At 40.7% G+C, this 17,249-nt stretch overlaps 1 protein-coding gene and 1 long non-coding RNA gene across 6 annotated transcripts in view; one reads left to right on the top strand and one right to left on the bottom strand.

The window, feature by feature from the left end:
- Positions 1 to 3,610: 3,610 nt before the first annotated feature.
- Positions 3,611 to 6,271, bottom strand: LOC106603882 (uncharacterized). The gene is made up of 3 exons (XR_001328525.3): positions 5,972 to 6,271; positions 3,824 to 3,873; positions 3,611 to 3,739 (listed from the first exon to the last, which is right to left on the bottom strand). It is a non-coding gene; the product is annotated as an uncharacterized LOC106603882 (long non-coding RNA).
- A 5,272-nt stretch (positions 6,272 to 11,543) lies between these two features.
- LOC106603875 (V-type proton ATPase subunit e 1) overlaps positions 11,544 to 17,249 on the top strand; it is a 33,009-nt gene continuing 27,303 nt past the window's right edge. For 2 of the 5 annotated variants that reach the window (XM_014198087.3, XM_014198083.3), the window contains exons 1-3: positions 11,545 to 12,205; positions 12,455 to 12,502; positions 14,631 to 16,134. Coding sequence is in view for 1 of the 5 variants with exons in the window: in XM_045717363.2 (XP_045573319.1) it covers positions 12,111 to 12,205; positions 12,455 to 12,502; positions 14,631 to 14,724 (237 nt within the window). In the remaining 4 variants the exon portion in view is untranslated. Of the gene's footprint in view, positions 12,503 to 14,630; positions 16,135 to 17,249 lie in introns of those variants that run through there. The other 3 variants (XM_082974760.1, XM_045717363.2, XM_082974759.1) reach the window with 3 other exon arrangements.

The raw sequence follows: 17,249 nt of genomic DNA, 5'->3' as shown, positions 1-17,249 counted from the left end.
AATAAAAATAACACAAAACACAAAGGGAGGGTAGGGTGGGTGACTAATGTCTATGGCGGCGGCTCTGGTTCCGGGCGTAGTACCCCCACCGCCCGCTGATCCCCCCGCTTCTGTATGTCTGGAGGAACCAGACCATGGATCATCGCCGGAGGCTTCGGACCGCCAACCGCCACTGAAGACTCTGGGCTAAAGGCCGCCACTGAAGACACTGGACTGCAGACCGCCGCTGAAGACACTGGGCTGCAGACCGCCGCGTCGCTGGAGGCTCAGGGCTGAGGAGCGTCGCTGGAGGCTCCGGACTAGGGATGCGCACTGGAGGTCCGATGCGTGGGACTGGCATAGGTGGCGCCAGACTGGTAACACGCACCTCAGGTCGAGTGCGGGGAGCAGGAACAGGACACCCCGGACTGGGCAGGCGCACTGGAGGCCTGATGCGTGGAGCTGGCTTAGGAGGCGTCAGACTAGTAACACGCACCTCAGGGCGAGTGCGGGGAGCAGGCACAGGACGTACTGGGCTATGGAGGCGCACTGGAGGGAGAGTGCGAGGAGCAGGAATCGGTCTCACCGGACTAGGGAGACGCGCTAAGGGCCGAGTGCTCACAGCAGGCACTGGCTGTACCTGGTTATGGCTGCGCACTGGAGGAATACTGCGAGGAGCAGGAATCGGTCTCACTGGACTGGGGAGACGCACTAAGGGCCGAGTGCTCAAGGCAGGCACTGGCTGTACCGGGTTATGGATACGTACTGGAGACTTGGTGCGTGGTACTGGCTTGGGTGGCTCCAGACTGGTAACACGCACCTCAGGACTTGTGCAGGGAGCAGGAACAGGACACTCCAGACTGGGTATGCGCACTGGAGGTCTGATGCGTGGAACTGGCTTAGGTGGCGCCAGACTGGTAACACGCACCTCAAGACGAGTGCAGGGAGCAGGAACAGGACGTACCGGGCTATGTAGGCGAACTGGGGACCTGGCATGCTGAGCAGGCCTACTCCTTCCGGGTTCAATGACCATCTTCGCCCTACACCGGCGAGGAGCTTGCACCGACCGCACCGGGCTGTGAGTGCGTATGGGCGATATAGTGCGCACCACACCGTAACTCATCGCTCGCTCCTCCACACGCCCGCTCCGCCGTGCTCTTTCTGCCAGTACTTCCCTTCGGAATCTCGCGTCGAGCTCCGTGCTTGACTCCTGTACTGACTTCTGTCTGCTCCACGGCTCTCTCCGATAGGCACGGGAAGTTCGATCAGGGCTCCCCCTGATGTTGACAAACTGCCCTTATGCCCCCCCCCCCCCCAAAAAAAATGTATGGGTCTGCCTCTCCACCTTGATTATAGGTGGATATAGCGCTTCGTAGTAACGTCGCTCCCTCTTGGCTTCCTCTAGTTCCTCCTTCGGGCGACGATACTCCCCAGCCTGGCTCCAGGGTCCTTTACCGTCTAATATTTCCTCCCAAGTCCACGACTCCAAGTACTTCTCCTCACGCCGCTTGGTCCTTTTATGGTGGGTTATTCTGTCACGGCTGTTCGAAGGATTGGACCAAAATGCAGCGTGTTCGTAGTTCCACATATTTATTAGACTTGAAACTGAATGCCATACATAAAGAACTTGAAAACACAAAAACAACAAACCGTGACGCAGAGGAAAACACACTACTCAAAAAAGAATAACCCACAAACAACAATGAGAAAAACCCCTACTTAAATATGATCTCTAATCAGAGGCAATGAGGATCAGCTGCCTCCAATTAGAGATCAACCCCAAACAATCCTAACATAGAAATAGAAAAACTAGAACTAAAACATAGAAATAGAAAACATAGAACCCAAAACACCCCGTCACACCCTGCCCTACTCTACTATAGAAAATGACATCTTACTAGGGTCAGGACGTGACACATGGACAATATGCTTAGCAAGATGGCGCCAATAGAGATGGCAGCTTCGCTTCTAGTCCTTAGGAAACTGTGCAGTATTTGTTTATGTATTATTTCTTACATTGTTAGCCCAGAAAACCTTAAGTGTTATTACATACAACCGGGAAGAACTATTGGATATCAGAGAGACGTCAACTTACCAGCACAACCAGCACTACGACCAGGAATACGACTTTCCCAAAGCGGATCCTTTGTCTGCACCTCCCAGGGCATTTGAACTGACTTCAGAGGCCGACCCAAAACAACGCCGCCGGAGGACAGAGTGCCCGGAACAGTCTTCTAGTGAGGCTTCGGATGCGCACACACCACCCACCGCTTCCCGAGTATATTACTCACTAATGTCCAGTCCCTAGTTAACAAAGTTGACAAAATCAGGGCAAGAGTTGCTTTCCAAAGAGATATCCGGGATTGTAACATACTCCGTTTCACAGAAACATGGCTAGCTGGGGACATATACACACACATGTACACATGGATTTTGTGTTGTAGATATGTGGAAGTGAAATATGGGCCTGAAGGCGCACACTTAGTGTATTGTGAATTCTGTAATGTTTTTCAAATGAAGGATCCACCCCTTTTCTTAAATTTTCATCTAAAATGACATTCCCAAATCTAACTGCCTGTAGCAAAGGCCCTGAAGCAAGGATATGCATTTTCTTGGTACCATTTGAAAGGAAACACTTTGAAGTTTGTGGAAATGTGAAAGGAATGTAGGAGAATATAACAGAATAGATCTGGTAAAAGATAATATGATGTGCCATCATCTTTGAAATTCAAGGGAAAGGCCATAATGTATTATTCCAGCCCAGGTGCAAATTAGATTTCGGCCACTACATAGCAGCAGTGTATGTGCAAAGTTTTAGACTGATCTAATGAACCATTGCATTTCTGTTCAAAATGTTGTATCAAGACTGCCCAAATGTGCCTAATGTGTTTATTAAAATCTTTTCATGTTCAAAATTGTGCACTCTCCTCAATCAATAGCATGCTATTCTTTCACTGTAATAGCTAATGTAATTTGGACAGTGCAGTTAGATTAACAAGAATTTAAGCTTTCTGCCAATATCAGATATGACTATCTCCTGGGGAAATTTCTTGTAACTTACAACCTCATGCTAATCGCATTAGCCTACGTTAGCTCAACCGTCCCGTGGAAGGGACACCGATCCCGAAGAAGTTTTAACTTCATACTCTCCAGTCACTCTCCCTGCCGCTGTCAATAACATAACATAATGAACTGGACACATTGTTCTTTTTGGGAACCTCTTAAAAGACGTGTGTGTGTGTGTGTGTGTGTGTGTGTGTGTGTGTGTGTGTGTGTGTGTGTGTGTGTGTGTGTGTGTGTGTGTGTGTGTGTGTGTGTGTGTGTGTGTGTGTGTGTGTGTGTGTGTGTGTGTCAGTCGTGGAACCATATGCATTTATACTGATTTATTGGCGTCATAAATTGTATGCAGAGATCCATCTGGCTCATCTCCTCCCTTCATCATCATGGAAACAACCTCTAGGGGCAACATACTGTTTACATTAAACCCCCGTCTCCATGATGAATTACTTGCATTTTTTGGTTAACTAATCTACCAACTGTCAGTTTTGAGGCCAAACTAGAGAAAAGAGGGGAGACACATTGTGGCTGCCCATATGGACCATGCTCCGCTTTACAATGCATATAGTCGATACTTGGTGCAAGCTGTTTATTTGTGCTGGGTGGGTAGTGATTAATGAATGGATACTTTGACTTGTTTTATAAAGGATGGTGAGAAAGTTCCACAGTGAGTTGATCTTGCTTTGATCCATGTCCTCTTCAGCTGTGGAACATAAACAAAATATTTAATAATAATAATATTACGACATTTTCATTGTTAATTTGTATATTCTCAAAATTAGCTCACCATGGAAAAAGGCTGACACTGAGCAGAATCAGCAGCAACCGTCTTGAGCTCTGAGTAAACCAAAGATACAATATTTTGGGCTATAATTACAGCCTGGTCTATTTATGTTTAATCTACAATATCTTCTATAAGGCCTACTGACAAGAAGGAGCCATAGAGCCCATTTAGAGAATAGTCATTCAAACTGACAGATAGCCATTAGTTAGAGACTATCACAGCATAAGAACAGGCAGGTGATATCTGCAAGATAAGTACACTTTAAAATCAAGAAAATATCACAAATGTTAGGGGTTAAAGACAAATGTGTACAGCATAATAATCAAATCCAGGGTTTGATTGAAATACATTTTTTTACAAGATTGATGTTTGAGTAATAATACTATGCAATGGAGGTATTTACTTTGGGTTATTTCTTGCCGTTTTAGGTTGCTCTGGTCACATATCTGTCTGTGCAAGATTAGGGAGCGTCCAGGCTTAAGAACTGAGCTCCATGGGCTGACTTCAGAAATACAACCCTTGGAATTCAGTTCTCAAAGCTAAGAACTCAGGGTGTGTTCAGTACATTCCTTTACAGATGAATGAACAGCTCATCCTTCCTGTAAAGTGATGCAATCAAATAAACAAAAAAAAACAGCCATACCGTTTATTTACTACATGAGTTCAATTAAAAGATAGCTCACTTTAAAAAGTTACATCAGTATGAAAAATGACATCTAAAATATGTAGACTATTCCCAAATTTGAAAAGTATTCGGTGATTGATTCTGTCTCATTGTAATACCTTTATGTACAAAGGACATGATACCGTGACTGAGTAAACAGACTATCCCTTGAAAAAGAAATATGTCAGACTTGATTTTATTTTTATTGTAGGCTACCTCCAAGGATCACTTGTATATTTGCAGCATTGGTGCATTACATTCCCATGATGCTGTACCGAAGTTAAACACTGTCATGTCCCTATTTAATGTAGGCCGATGACAGATGCAGGTTTTCCAGTGTAAAATGTTAACTTTTAAAGAACTTTATATTTGTAGGTTTCTATTCTTCAACGCAGGGCACGTGACTGAAACACAATAGTGCCATTTGCCAAACATCCAGCATAAAAACAGGAACTCACTAAGAAAATATTAAATGAAAGGCCTGTTCAACGATTTGAACAATGAAATTAAAATCTGGACATTGCTCTTTAATTTGACTATTTTCAAAGCAGATATTTGCCCATAAATTAAAATAATTAATTAATATGCAATAAAAAAATATATATACAAAAAATACTAGGCTAATAAAATAACAAGAATTGGTGCATTTATCTGAATATTACTTTTGTTTCTGTTATTATTGTTATTATTATTGTTGCAACATTATTTAGAGCTGAAGTAGACCTCTCTTTCTTCAAAGCAAATGACTTTACAATTACTATCTAACAACACAGTGTTGTGGTATTCCATCATGTAGCACATGAATTCTCATAAACTGTTTTAAATAAAAAATGATACCTTAGTTGTGGCATAAACTGTAATAGCAGTTTGTTGGTTGATATGTTAGTAATTGAACAATTTAATCAGAAGTTATTTGTAGTCGCTAAATTATTAAATTGCCTTAGGAAAATTGTACTAGTTGCCAACATATTTAGAAAATGTTTCAATAAGTTACAATTACTAGGGTTATAATTGTGTATCGACTAAAAAATGTTTAACAATCTCTTTCCATGCGTTTTATTTTATTTTAATTAGGCTATAGTCTCCATTTTAGCAATACTTTTTGATGATTCAACAACATTATCAGACATGGGTCTATTTCAGGTGGATTAATGACGCTATATATGTGATTATCCTGTAATTACATTATTGTAACCTATGCATATTATAGAGTACTATAAAGTATTGCACTTTAACATTGTAGGGAGATGGTTAGGCTAATGTTAGAATAGTCTAAACCCTTAAATGCTGTAACCTCACCTCTGAATGCATTCTGCACGAATGAATCCTTTTATTTAAATAGAGGCCCATAGACAGTACAGGCCTAGTTCTCTTAATAAAATAACCATGAATTTGAATACAAATTAGACAGCTTAGACCATTCTCATTTACCCCTATAGCCTAGGGTTCTTTCATGAGGTAGTTAGTCACTTTCTTTTTGTACTTACCATGAGGTTTTCTCTCCTTTTTCTTTCTTTGGCTTCATCATCAGGATGAGTCATTTTGGCAACAGTGCTGTCAGCATCACGGCCGTGCCACTGCTGAATCATCCTGCCGTGCTGTCTGGGTAAAGAGGCGCACTGGGAGATCATTAGCCGCCTTCTCCAAACTCACAGCGTTCATGATGGGCCTCACGTAGTAGTTGGTATATAAGGGAAGCGACGACTGCTCATTTGCATAGGCGTATATTCCAATATAGTCACGGAAAGTCCCTTTTATTATCCCACTGCACATAGAGAGATTGCACAACTATATGACAATGCTCATGACGCGTACATGCGCATATCCAAACAGACATCATTTTCAATCATTCTCAATAAATTGCAACATCGGACAAATAACAATTTAGTTTTTTCCATTTTCATGTTAATGTAAACATTTAGGATGGTGGGTTTCAACCAATGTCTGTTGAGAAAACGCCAGAAGCCGGAACAGGAGGAAATGTGGTTAAGTATTCGATACAGCGTTTCCGCTCTGTAAACTCCGTGGGTTGCGACGGGGAAATCCTGTGACCTGGTACCAACCACCATAAGACATCTATTTCGATCTAATCTTCACTGATGACTATGCAACTATGCTGTCTTTCTTTTGTTTTTATCAGTTGTGATCAAGGTTATACTTGATCAACAAAATAAACAAAATAAATACATTTAGCACGACAACAATAATTATTGCTTTCCTATGTGTGGGTGTGTGTGAGAGAGAGAGAGGGGGGAGGGAGGGAGGGGGAGAGAGCAACCTCTGGCCTCCAAAATGATAGAGAAAATGTAGCTGGACATCCATCTTTATGAACAGTTTGTTCCAGCTCTACAGGAAAACAACAACATATGGAGCACAATGGCCTTGCACAATACCTGGGAATGTCCCTCAGTGAAACCATTGAGGTTGAGTCTTGTTTATCTTGTGATATCAAGTTTGTGTGTGTGTGTGTGTGTGTGTGTGTGTGTGTGTGTGTGTGTGTGTGTGTGTGTGTGTGTGTGTGTGTGTGTGTGTGTGTGTGTGTGTGTGTGTGTGTGTGTGTGGGGGGGCAGTCAAGAATCATGACATCTCTGCATGCACTTGTGCATGTCTTGCGGTGTGAGCCACAACAGAAGGTCACACAAACAGGAGAGGCGTACACAAAATATCTGAAGATCTGGCTGGCCTAAGGCATAGGAAGACATTTAAGTGAAGAGGGTGCATGAAAATTCTACATTTTGAATGCACTTGTACTAGGCACATCAAACATAATTGGTACTCCTTGTCCATTTAACTTCATGTGAAAAGAGTTTGGAAATGTTTAGATATTAAACTGTTGGTTTTTAATTGATATACCTATTGATTCTTGAAGAATATAACTTGAAAATGCTTCCTGAGGTTAGTACCTTCATGAGGTTAGTACCAGCTCTTTCTAAACTGAAAAATATATATAAATGCAACATGCAACAATTTCAAAGGATTTACTGAGTTACAGTTCATATAAGGAAATCATTAAATTGAAATAAATTCATTTAGATCTTAAATTCATTTAGACCGTAGACCTTAATCTATGGATTTCACATGGGTGGGCCTGGGAAGGCATAGGACCATCCACTTGGGAGTCAAGCCCACACACTTGGGAGCCAGGCCCAGCCAACCACAAAAGGGCTTTATTACAGAGAAATACTCCTCAGCGCCACCCGCTTCAAAATGTTTATTCGGTATATAATGCAGTAGTTTTGCTTGCAATAGTTTTTTGGTCACAGTTTTGGGAAATTGGTCAAATACTAGTAAATAACCTTTATCATTTAATTAAACTTTGATACAAATAAATAAACACTTTTTTTTCAATATATACTTTAAAATGTCATGGTCACAAAATGGTTGCTCTCACAGAAATGACTAGCAAAACACCAACACCGCACACAGCCTTTAAACAAAGGACCACGTGAAAGCTCTCACATGAAAGCTATATCGCATTAGTGTATACGCACACTGCTCTCAGTGCAGGTCTGCTGGTTTTGACTAGCAGAAGAAGTGACTTTTTGTAGCAGCTTAGGAGAATTAGCGTGGCAGGTTAGAATAATTAATGTGGCAGGTTAGGAAAATTAGTTTTGTGTTAGCTAAAATTGTCCCAGATGCAACATATCTAGCCACAGCCAGGCCTGCACTGAGAATAATCTAGGCTTCCACTAATATGATGCTGCCACCTGAAACAAACTAGGGTCAGAGATTGGATATAATGACGAAAAGCTTATTGTTGTCCACAGTGTGGAACAGCGGGCTGTCAGTCTCCCGCCTATTCCTTTCTTTGGATTGGTGGATACATCTCGTTATTTTAATACTTTTTTGAATATTCACTGAGGGGTTGACGTCAACTGCCTGTATTCAGTGGAGAGTGAGATGGATTCAGAGTTCCAGCGAAGGGAAATCTTAACGCTACAGTATACAATGACATTTTAGAATCTAGACAATCCTGTGCTCCCAACTTTGTGGCAACAGTTTGGGGAAGGCCCTTTCCTGTTTCAGCATGAGAATGCCCCCGTGCACAAAGCGAGGTCCATACAGAACTGGTTGGTCGAGATCAGTGTGGAAGAACTTGACTGACCTGCACAAAGCCTTGACCTCAACCCCATTGAACACCTCTGGGATGAATTGGAACGCCAACTGCGAGCCAGGCCTAATCGCCCAACATCAGTGCCCGACCTCATTAATGCTCTAGTGGCTAAATGGAAGAAATTCCCCGTAGCAAGGGGGGACCAACTCCATATTAGGGCCTATAATTTTGAAATGAGATGTTTGATGAGCAGGTGTCCACATACGTTTGGCCATATATATATAGTACCAGTCAAAATGTTGGACACACCTACTCATTTCAAGGGTTTTTCTTTATTTTTACTATTTTCTACATTGTAGAATAATAATAGTGAAGACATCAAAACTATGAAATAACATATGGAATCATGTAGTAACCAAAAATGTGTTAAACTATTTAAAATACACTACCATTCAAAGGTTTATGGGTCACTTAGAAATGTCCTTGTTTTTGAATGAAAAGCACATTTTTGTCCAATAAAATAACATCAAATTGATCAGAAATACAGTGTAGACATTGTTAATGTTGTAAATTACTATTGTAGCTAAAAACAGCAGATTTTTTATGGAATATCTATTGCCACCCAGATGAGCTCAGTGCTGCCAAGAACATTGCTCTGCTGGCTTACCACCGCTGGAGCAGGCAGCTGGAGATGGTCGACCAGAAAGATCTGATGGACTAGATCAAGACTGAGCTGTCACACCCCACCCCCACAGGCTCAGACTCAGGGTAGCTGCAGGGGTTGTTTCTACGGAGTGGCTGCGATCTGACTTTTCTGGACCGCTCTTCCCAGGGGCTAAAGGTCCCGAAGCTTCTGCACGTTTCCGGATTCTCTACATACGCACAATCTCAGCTCTACTAGTAGAGAATAGGCTACTCTGGCGAATGGTGCTCTTTTAATAAAGTCTTATGTAGCAAAATTTGAACAATGGGAAAAGTAATTCTGCTTTCAAAGTTGATAAACTTGTAACCTCACTTTTGAGGAAATGGCCTTTGAATATTTCTGTACCTACTGGAGAGCTCTTCTTTGTCTACACCCATTCAGCATCGTTCACGCCTTCTTAAGCTTTAGCCCCACCCATCTCTTTAAGGGTTGATCCGAGCTTTCTGTCCTAACAACAACAACAACAGTCAAGCACCCAAGCTAACTGGCTAATATTGGCTAGCTTGCTAGCTACTTCCAGACACAAACGAGAGAACAGCTCACTGACCAATTTACTTGCCCTAGCAGAGCTGGTTAGGCTGTTTTCATGTTATCCAGAGTGTTGGTGGCAGCAACTGTGCTACTGGCAAAAATGTACGCTTTTTTGCCAACATTTACTGACACCGGCCATATTCAACGGGTGTTGAGTGTTCGTAAATTCATCAGTTATTTTGCTCTCAGAGTAGATAGCCAGAACGAATTTACCACCTAAGTCTATCAACAGTTGTAACAGTGACATTCTATTGAAATAATTACTTGCATTGTGGAGTCTTTTGTTAAGACATGTAGCTAGCTAGCTAGGTAAACAATGAACCATGATCCCAACTCATGACATTAATACCCTGCATGAATCTGCAGGTAGCTAACCAACCAGGTTCAATGTTAGCTAGCAAACATTAGGCTATAATTAGCAAAGCAAATGGTTCTGAGTTACGAATAATAAGATCATACACTTAACGTTGGCTAGCGAGCCAGCCAGCTAGCGTTAGCTAGCTAGCTAACAGTACACTTCAACTTGAAATGAAAACGACTTTCTGTCAATATTAGAAACGTGTAATATCTGAAAATGTAGCTAGCTAGACTATTTTACCCATGCTATGTAATCGGAGTAGATAGCCAGAGCGAATTTACCAGCTACGTCTATCAACAGTTGTCGCAGTGACATTCTATTGAAATAGTTTCTTGCATTATGGAGTCTTTTTTTAAGACATGTAGCTAGCTAGCTAGGTAAACAATGAACCATAATCCCAACTCATGACGTTACTACCCTGCATGAATCTGCAAATAACTAACAAACCAGGTTCAATATTAGCTAGATAACATTAGGCTATAACTGGCAAAGCAAATGGCTCTGATATACGAATAATAAGATCATACACGTAATGTTAGCTAGCGAGCCAGCCAGCTAACGTTAGCTAGCTAGCTAACAGTACACTAACTTGAAATGAAAATGACTTTCTGTCAAAATTAAAAACGTGTAATAACTTAAAATGAAGTTAGTTAGACTATCTTACCCGTATACATCGTGGATGGACTCTTCTCCCTGTCACGGATGCCATGGTTGCCCTTAGTTTGAAGATGTAATCCGGAGACAGGTGTTTTCTCCATCTCCTTAGCTATCATACTCTAATTCCCCTGTTTTCGAAACTCGGTCCTCCAGAAAGTGGAGAGCCACACTTTTGCATTTGTACTACGTGACACATTTTTTTTAAAGCGATGTTAAACTTCGATTAGCTATACATACCAGCTCAGACAGAAGCGGGCTATATGGCAGACCAATCCGAACTCATCTCTCGGCATGTCCAGCCCACTCATTATCTCCAGCCAATCATGGCTAGCGGGAAGGTTGCTCACTTTTTCATAATTTAACAATTTTATTCATATTTACAGATGGCATACAAGAGCTGGCATTTTACTCTCATGCGGCCTCAACTCAACAGTGCTTGCCACTAGGCAGAATATGTGCTTTGAAACAAAACACAGGTAGGCTACAGTTTGTTAACACTATCTGCCCTGAAATTCGCTCACTGTACATAATTTGAAACAACACTGTACATAACAAAGAAGATCTAAATGCATATTCCCATGAAACTAATTGAGATCAAATGGTTTGCATGCAGATGCTGCATGGATGTTTCACCTGTAAAACTTTAAGAATTATCTTTCACGATTGACAGTGGAAAATGTGTGAGGGGGTGACCACAAATAAATGTGTCCGTAAAGTAAAAGTAAAAATAAACACATGTGCAGAACATAATACAGATCTTTCCAGGGGCGGGACGGGGGCAGAACGCTGCGGTTACCTACGGATAAGTAGCCTCGGCCTTGTTTCTATGGAACCTTGCTGAAAGGTTGCCGGTAATAGGAAAGCTACGTAAACAGAAATGGTACAGTAGATCTGTCTTTAAACTATGGGCACCTTCGATAGATAATTAGCAGCAATAGTTTGGTGCTTCTGTTTTTCATCACTGGTTATTTGGACAAATCACGATTTCACAGCTTCGTTCGAATTTCGGAAGCGGAGGTCACATTCGGTCCGCATTCGGACTTGCCCGTAACTTGCAAACAGAGAGGGTGAAGCTCAAACGTAATACTTGTTACTGCATTAATTGTATTACGCACTTCTACAATGTATCAACAATAGGCTACATTATACATCGCGATTCTTGACGTAGGCGCTTCTTCATGTGACCTGACTTCCCGATGTGCTACTAAAGTTCTGTAGTTCTCATGGACTTCTCGTGAATTTAGTTTAATGTAGTAGGCATTAGACAGTAAACGGGTTTTAAATCAACATTCTTAAATCAACAAACAAATCATAAGACGCAACATGGCTTTTGCCATTCCTATGGTTATAGTTACGCTGTTTTGGGGATTTGTTGGAGGGGTGGTACCATGGTTTATTCCGAAGGGACCAAACAGAGGGTGAGTATTGCGGGGCAGAATTCATTTTCTACTGTGCAGGAAATGTGAAAGAGATGAGAATGAAAAATAATCCTGTCTGTCGGATTTTATTGTATAATATCGATATTATATCACAAAAAGTATGAAATGTATAAGCAAATTACGTTTTTGTTATGGCCCACTCTTTGATGGTGTGGCTTTAAACTTTAGAAAAATAACATGTTTATTCCATGGCATTACTGTATGAATGGCCATATCTGCTTCTCACAGGGTCGTCATTACCATGCTAGTATTGACTGCAGTTTGCTGCTACTTGTTGTAAGTATCACGATTTCTTTTTGTGTATCACGATGTTTTGCTATATAGCACAGGCTTCATTCAACTTGTTTGTTCTTTTATTTATTGACAGAGCAGTGTAGTCACGTGGGTCGCGCGTCAGCCAGGCTAGTGACCTATGAGCTAGCTAGTGACAAAGCACACATACCTACTTATTAACAACATTTAAGGAAGTTTATTTTGAAATTATTCATAAATATTATCCTGCCAACCCCTATATGAAGAAGTAAAAAATAAATAAAAAAAAAACATTCAAATTGTACTTTTTGTAATGACCACCCAGAAACAGTGTTGCATCTCTTTTGGCATTGTATTCATGTAAGGAATCTGTGGCAAGACATCAGTAGATTTATAACTGAACACATTTATGAAGATTTAACACTATTATGGAGAGATGTACTGCTTGGATTTTTTTTTTAACTTATGATAGAAATAAGTTGAAACAATTTTATGTAATTAATTTCATTATTCTTTTGGCCAAATGTCATATTCACAAACGTAATTTACAAACAAAACACCACATTTTCTTACTTTACAAAAATAAATGTAACTATATTTTAAGACAATTAAATACTCTGCCAACAAAAACCTGTTGTCATGCTGGAATGTGATATTGTACCCCCTAGCCCCGCCCCTAGCCCAAATGTCCTTTGTATATTCTTTATATATACTTGTGTTCCCCATGTACTTTTTGTATTGATTTGTTGTTAATCAATAAAAATAAAAAAATATTTAAAAAAATATACATTTAAAAAACATTGTGATAGGCATGCATATGTGCTATATTGTTCCACCGGTAGGGGGCAGTAAATACAAGGCATCGTGTGCCTTCATATGTTCCATAGCTCTGCCAAGAATGTGAAAGAAACAGAATAGCCTTTTGTATTTAAGTGTGTGAGAAACCAGTGTGATTCACACGAGGATCAAATTGGTGAACTTTGCCCTGAAAAACTGGGAGAAGTTGCAAGGAGCTCAATAAGCCACGTCTTTGTTACAAATCCACTATCTTTAATTGGGGATCTGTTCAAGTATTTATGAATCTTCTGTTCACTTTGTCTATTTAGTCTGTATTCACATTTTACAGACAGCACCACTTAAAGGGGCAATCTGCAGTTCAAACTATTTACAAAGCGGTCATTCCGCCACTGTTTCTGTAAACAGCTGAGGGACGGGGCTAGAGAAATGTAACCACTCAAATTAACAGACAGAGCTATGGATACAAGATATAAAAAGTATCGTTTTAATCATGTTTTGAGGCTATATATTGTTTGTTTACAATTACATTGTTTTTAAACAACAGAGGAAAACAAGCTTATTTTGGGTTCTGGGTTAGAAAGTTAAACAAAGCTCGTGAGGCAATTCTAAGTTATATTCTTCAAGAACCAATGGCTATATATCATCAATTTAAAAGTGGGGGAAAAAAGGATAGCAGATTCTCCCTTCAAACTATGTTGCCTAATGAAACCACTCTTGCCAGTTATTAGTGTTTAATGGATAAGGTAAGGGTCTCTGTGCTTCAGAACAAATACCAGAGAGTGGGCTATTACTTGCTGCCAAATATGACAGCTGGCCTGATTATAGCACAGTCAGATCCATCCAGGCGGACCCAGGAAACAGTCAAAACAAACAGCAAACAGTTACTTGGATTGTCTGCTGCATCTATTTACATAGCAACTCTTTTTGATAAATATTGAGCTTGTGGAGCAGCCTATGCCTGTGTGTTACTGAGCCTTTGTGTTAATGAACCAGCTGACGACAGTAGCTGGCCACAACATTGAAAGCAAATGTACAAAACAAGCAGAGTGCATTGTTTCCTCAGTAAAATTTGGGGAATTCATGATGGAGAGAGGTTTGCTGAACAACTCCTTTGTTCTCATTAAACTGTATTTCATTGATCAGTACATACTGTTATTGTATGTTGCATCATTCTTTTTTTTTACATCATTGGATCTAAAAAAACAAAAACAATCCACATTCTTGTTCAAATTAAAGATGAATTCAACACAAAGATGAGAAGAGTGCTTGAAGCAGATGAGAAGAGTGCATAATGAATATGCTAATTGTAAGGCCATCATAATGTTTTTTTTCTCTCGTCCCTGTTCTTTCACAGCTGGTTGATAGCCATTCTCTCCCAGATGAATCCACTGTTTGGACCTGCTTTGAGTAATGACACTATTTGGTATCTGCAATTCCACTGGCGCTGACTCTGCCCTCAATGACTGAGAAAGGCCCAGGAGGACCAAGGACAAAGGCATCATAAACCTGTCCATTTAGCTTCTTTTAAACTTTATATCTGACTCTTGGTTTACCTAAGATAATGGTCAAATCAAATTTATTTATATAGCCCTTCTTACATCAGCTGATATCTCAAAGTGCTGTACAGAAACCCAGCCTCCAAACAGCAAGCAATGCAGGTGTAGAAGCACGGTGGCTAATCATGGTAATAAATATACTGAAATAGCTTGCAAATGGAAGTCATGCTAGCCTGTAAATCAGTTAGCAACATCTAGGGAAGCTATATCTGTGAAGGAATTTGAAAATGAGGGGGCAAGTGGTTGAGATACACAAAGCATCATTGAGTGAAAGTGATTGTTTTATTTCTTACTGCTGAGTAATAGCCTCTTCTATTGATAGAGAGGGGGGGGGGGGGGGGGGGGGGGGGCTGGCATGTGGCCGGGGAGTGCAGGCAGATCTAAGTCCTCCAGACTTTCCCACAAGGCCCTGAGCTCAGACCCTCCCACCAATGGAATCCTTGGCTTTGTTAAAATGTATTTTATTAACCACACAGTTACTAAGTATTTTAAGTTAAATGCTCTTTGAATGTATGATATAGGATCTTCAGCGATGATTGGATTCACATTACCGTGCTCATCCTATCAGCTTTAAGTGTTTCTCAAAACTCATGTTGTCTTGTTTATTTGTCTGTTATAATTAATATTTGAAGGTGCCTCAAAATCCACTTTGTGATTTTGTTTTTGGACTGTATGTACATTTTTGGGGACACAATGTGCCCAAGCAATTTCTGTACAGGCAGTAATGTTGACTAAATGAGTTAACCTAGTCTGTATGTTCCATGTTTATCTTGCCCCGGGCACATTTTTCCCAACATAGTAACAATGTCAAATCACAGTACATAACATATAGCATTATGGCAGATCTAATCAAAGATGTTATTTATAATGTACAGTATAATATTTGTAAACCCTAATGACTTGAGTTTCATGCTTGCACCAAGCAAGTGTAGCCTAGAGCCTTTGGAAATATATAAGTGTCATTATTAAAGTATTTATATTACTTCCCTATTATAAAAATGTCTGGATAATTGTATTATAGCATCTGAGGTGTGTGCAATGCTCTGCATTGTGTGCAGTAGTATACTGTAATTTAGGTGCAATGTTTTGGGTCAATCTTAAAGCTTCAGTGCGATTGGTCAGTGAGGGACCACGTGACTACGTAGTCACGCGCTTACCAAGGAACCCGTCAGGAAGAAGAAAAACAAAACAAACGCAAGAGAAAGGCAGCGTGGACTCCATTGAAATTGCTTTGTTATTGCTCAGATAGGAATAAACACGAAGCGAAACACGACACAAAACGTTCATATGGGGTTTCTAAAGGTGAGCTGAACGTTTTAAAAACCATTTGCCAAACTTTGTGGATAATGTTGCTTCGTTGAATGCTTGTTATCTCTTGTCTTGGTTAGCTGGTTATATCGTGCGGCTGTGAGAGGGGCGGGACGGAGGCCATACTGGAGCTAGTTGGTAGGGAACAAGATTGAGCTATTTTCGCGTTAAATCCTGCTGAACTAAAACGGCTTACTTATTTGACAAACCATTTTTGTTGTATCACGACAACTGTAGATATGTGCGTGCACAATGTAGTTCCTTTCAATAGCTTGAATTTTTGTTTACGAAATTATTTTTATTTGCAAGATTGACATTTTGTGATATTTTTTTTGGGGGGGGGGGGTCATGCGGGTGTTGAAACAAGGTGCTGTGAATCAGGCATTACCCCATTAATGCTTTTTGGGTCAACTAAAATCAACATCCTCTTAGGGTACACGCCCCCACCCCCACCATGCTGCTACAGAGCTCGAGAAAAAGATCTAGAACATTCTAGGTAAATTGAGCAAAGAATAAAGACAGCATTTGACCGAGTTTGTTGACAAATTGGCATTTCGGGGATTGAAGGGCGTCAGCTAGTCGGGACGGTTGTCAATGTTTACTTTTGTTCAGTGTCACCGAGATATCCACGTCGTGTGTTTATAATATTGACTAACTAGATATGCGTGTTCCCTCAGTAACTTATGATAAGATGATTACATAGACCTCAGTAAAAATGATCTCCTATGCGAATTCTGCCTGTCAAGGGGTCATTTTGCATGTATTTAGTCAGCTATTTAGGCCACAAAAACAATCCTTTTAAATTGCTTGTTGTTTTCAGTCTCAACCTACAATGAAATCTCCTGCTATTGACAGCAAAGCCGACCATTCGTGCATATCTGGAGGCGGGCTATAACTGCGCTTTGACCAATAGGGCTGTTGGATTACGTGGGTGTTGGCCCAGGATAGTAGTACGTTAGTTTGACGTTGTACTTGTTTGTGTTGGGATCCATGTTGAGTCAGCCTCAAACTATTAATTCAGTTGATTAGTGATTGTATTTTTGTTGTTGTTGATTGCTCACTACAATCCTGTACTCTAATATATACATTTGGCCATGTCTCTTCCGAAA

The sequence above is a fragment of the Salmo salar genome, chromosome 04 (genome assembly GCF_965601325.2).
Source record: "Salmo salar chromosome 04, fSalSal1, whole genome shotgun sequence".
NCBI classification, from domain to species: Eukaryota; Metazoa; Chordata; class Actinopteri; order Salmoniformes; family Salmonidae; genus Salmo; species Salmo salar.
The sequence above is the reverse complement of the archived record's forward strand: the minus strand, read 5'-3'. Positions and strand labels throughout refer to the sequence as shown.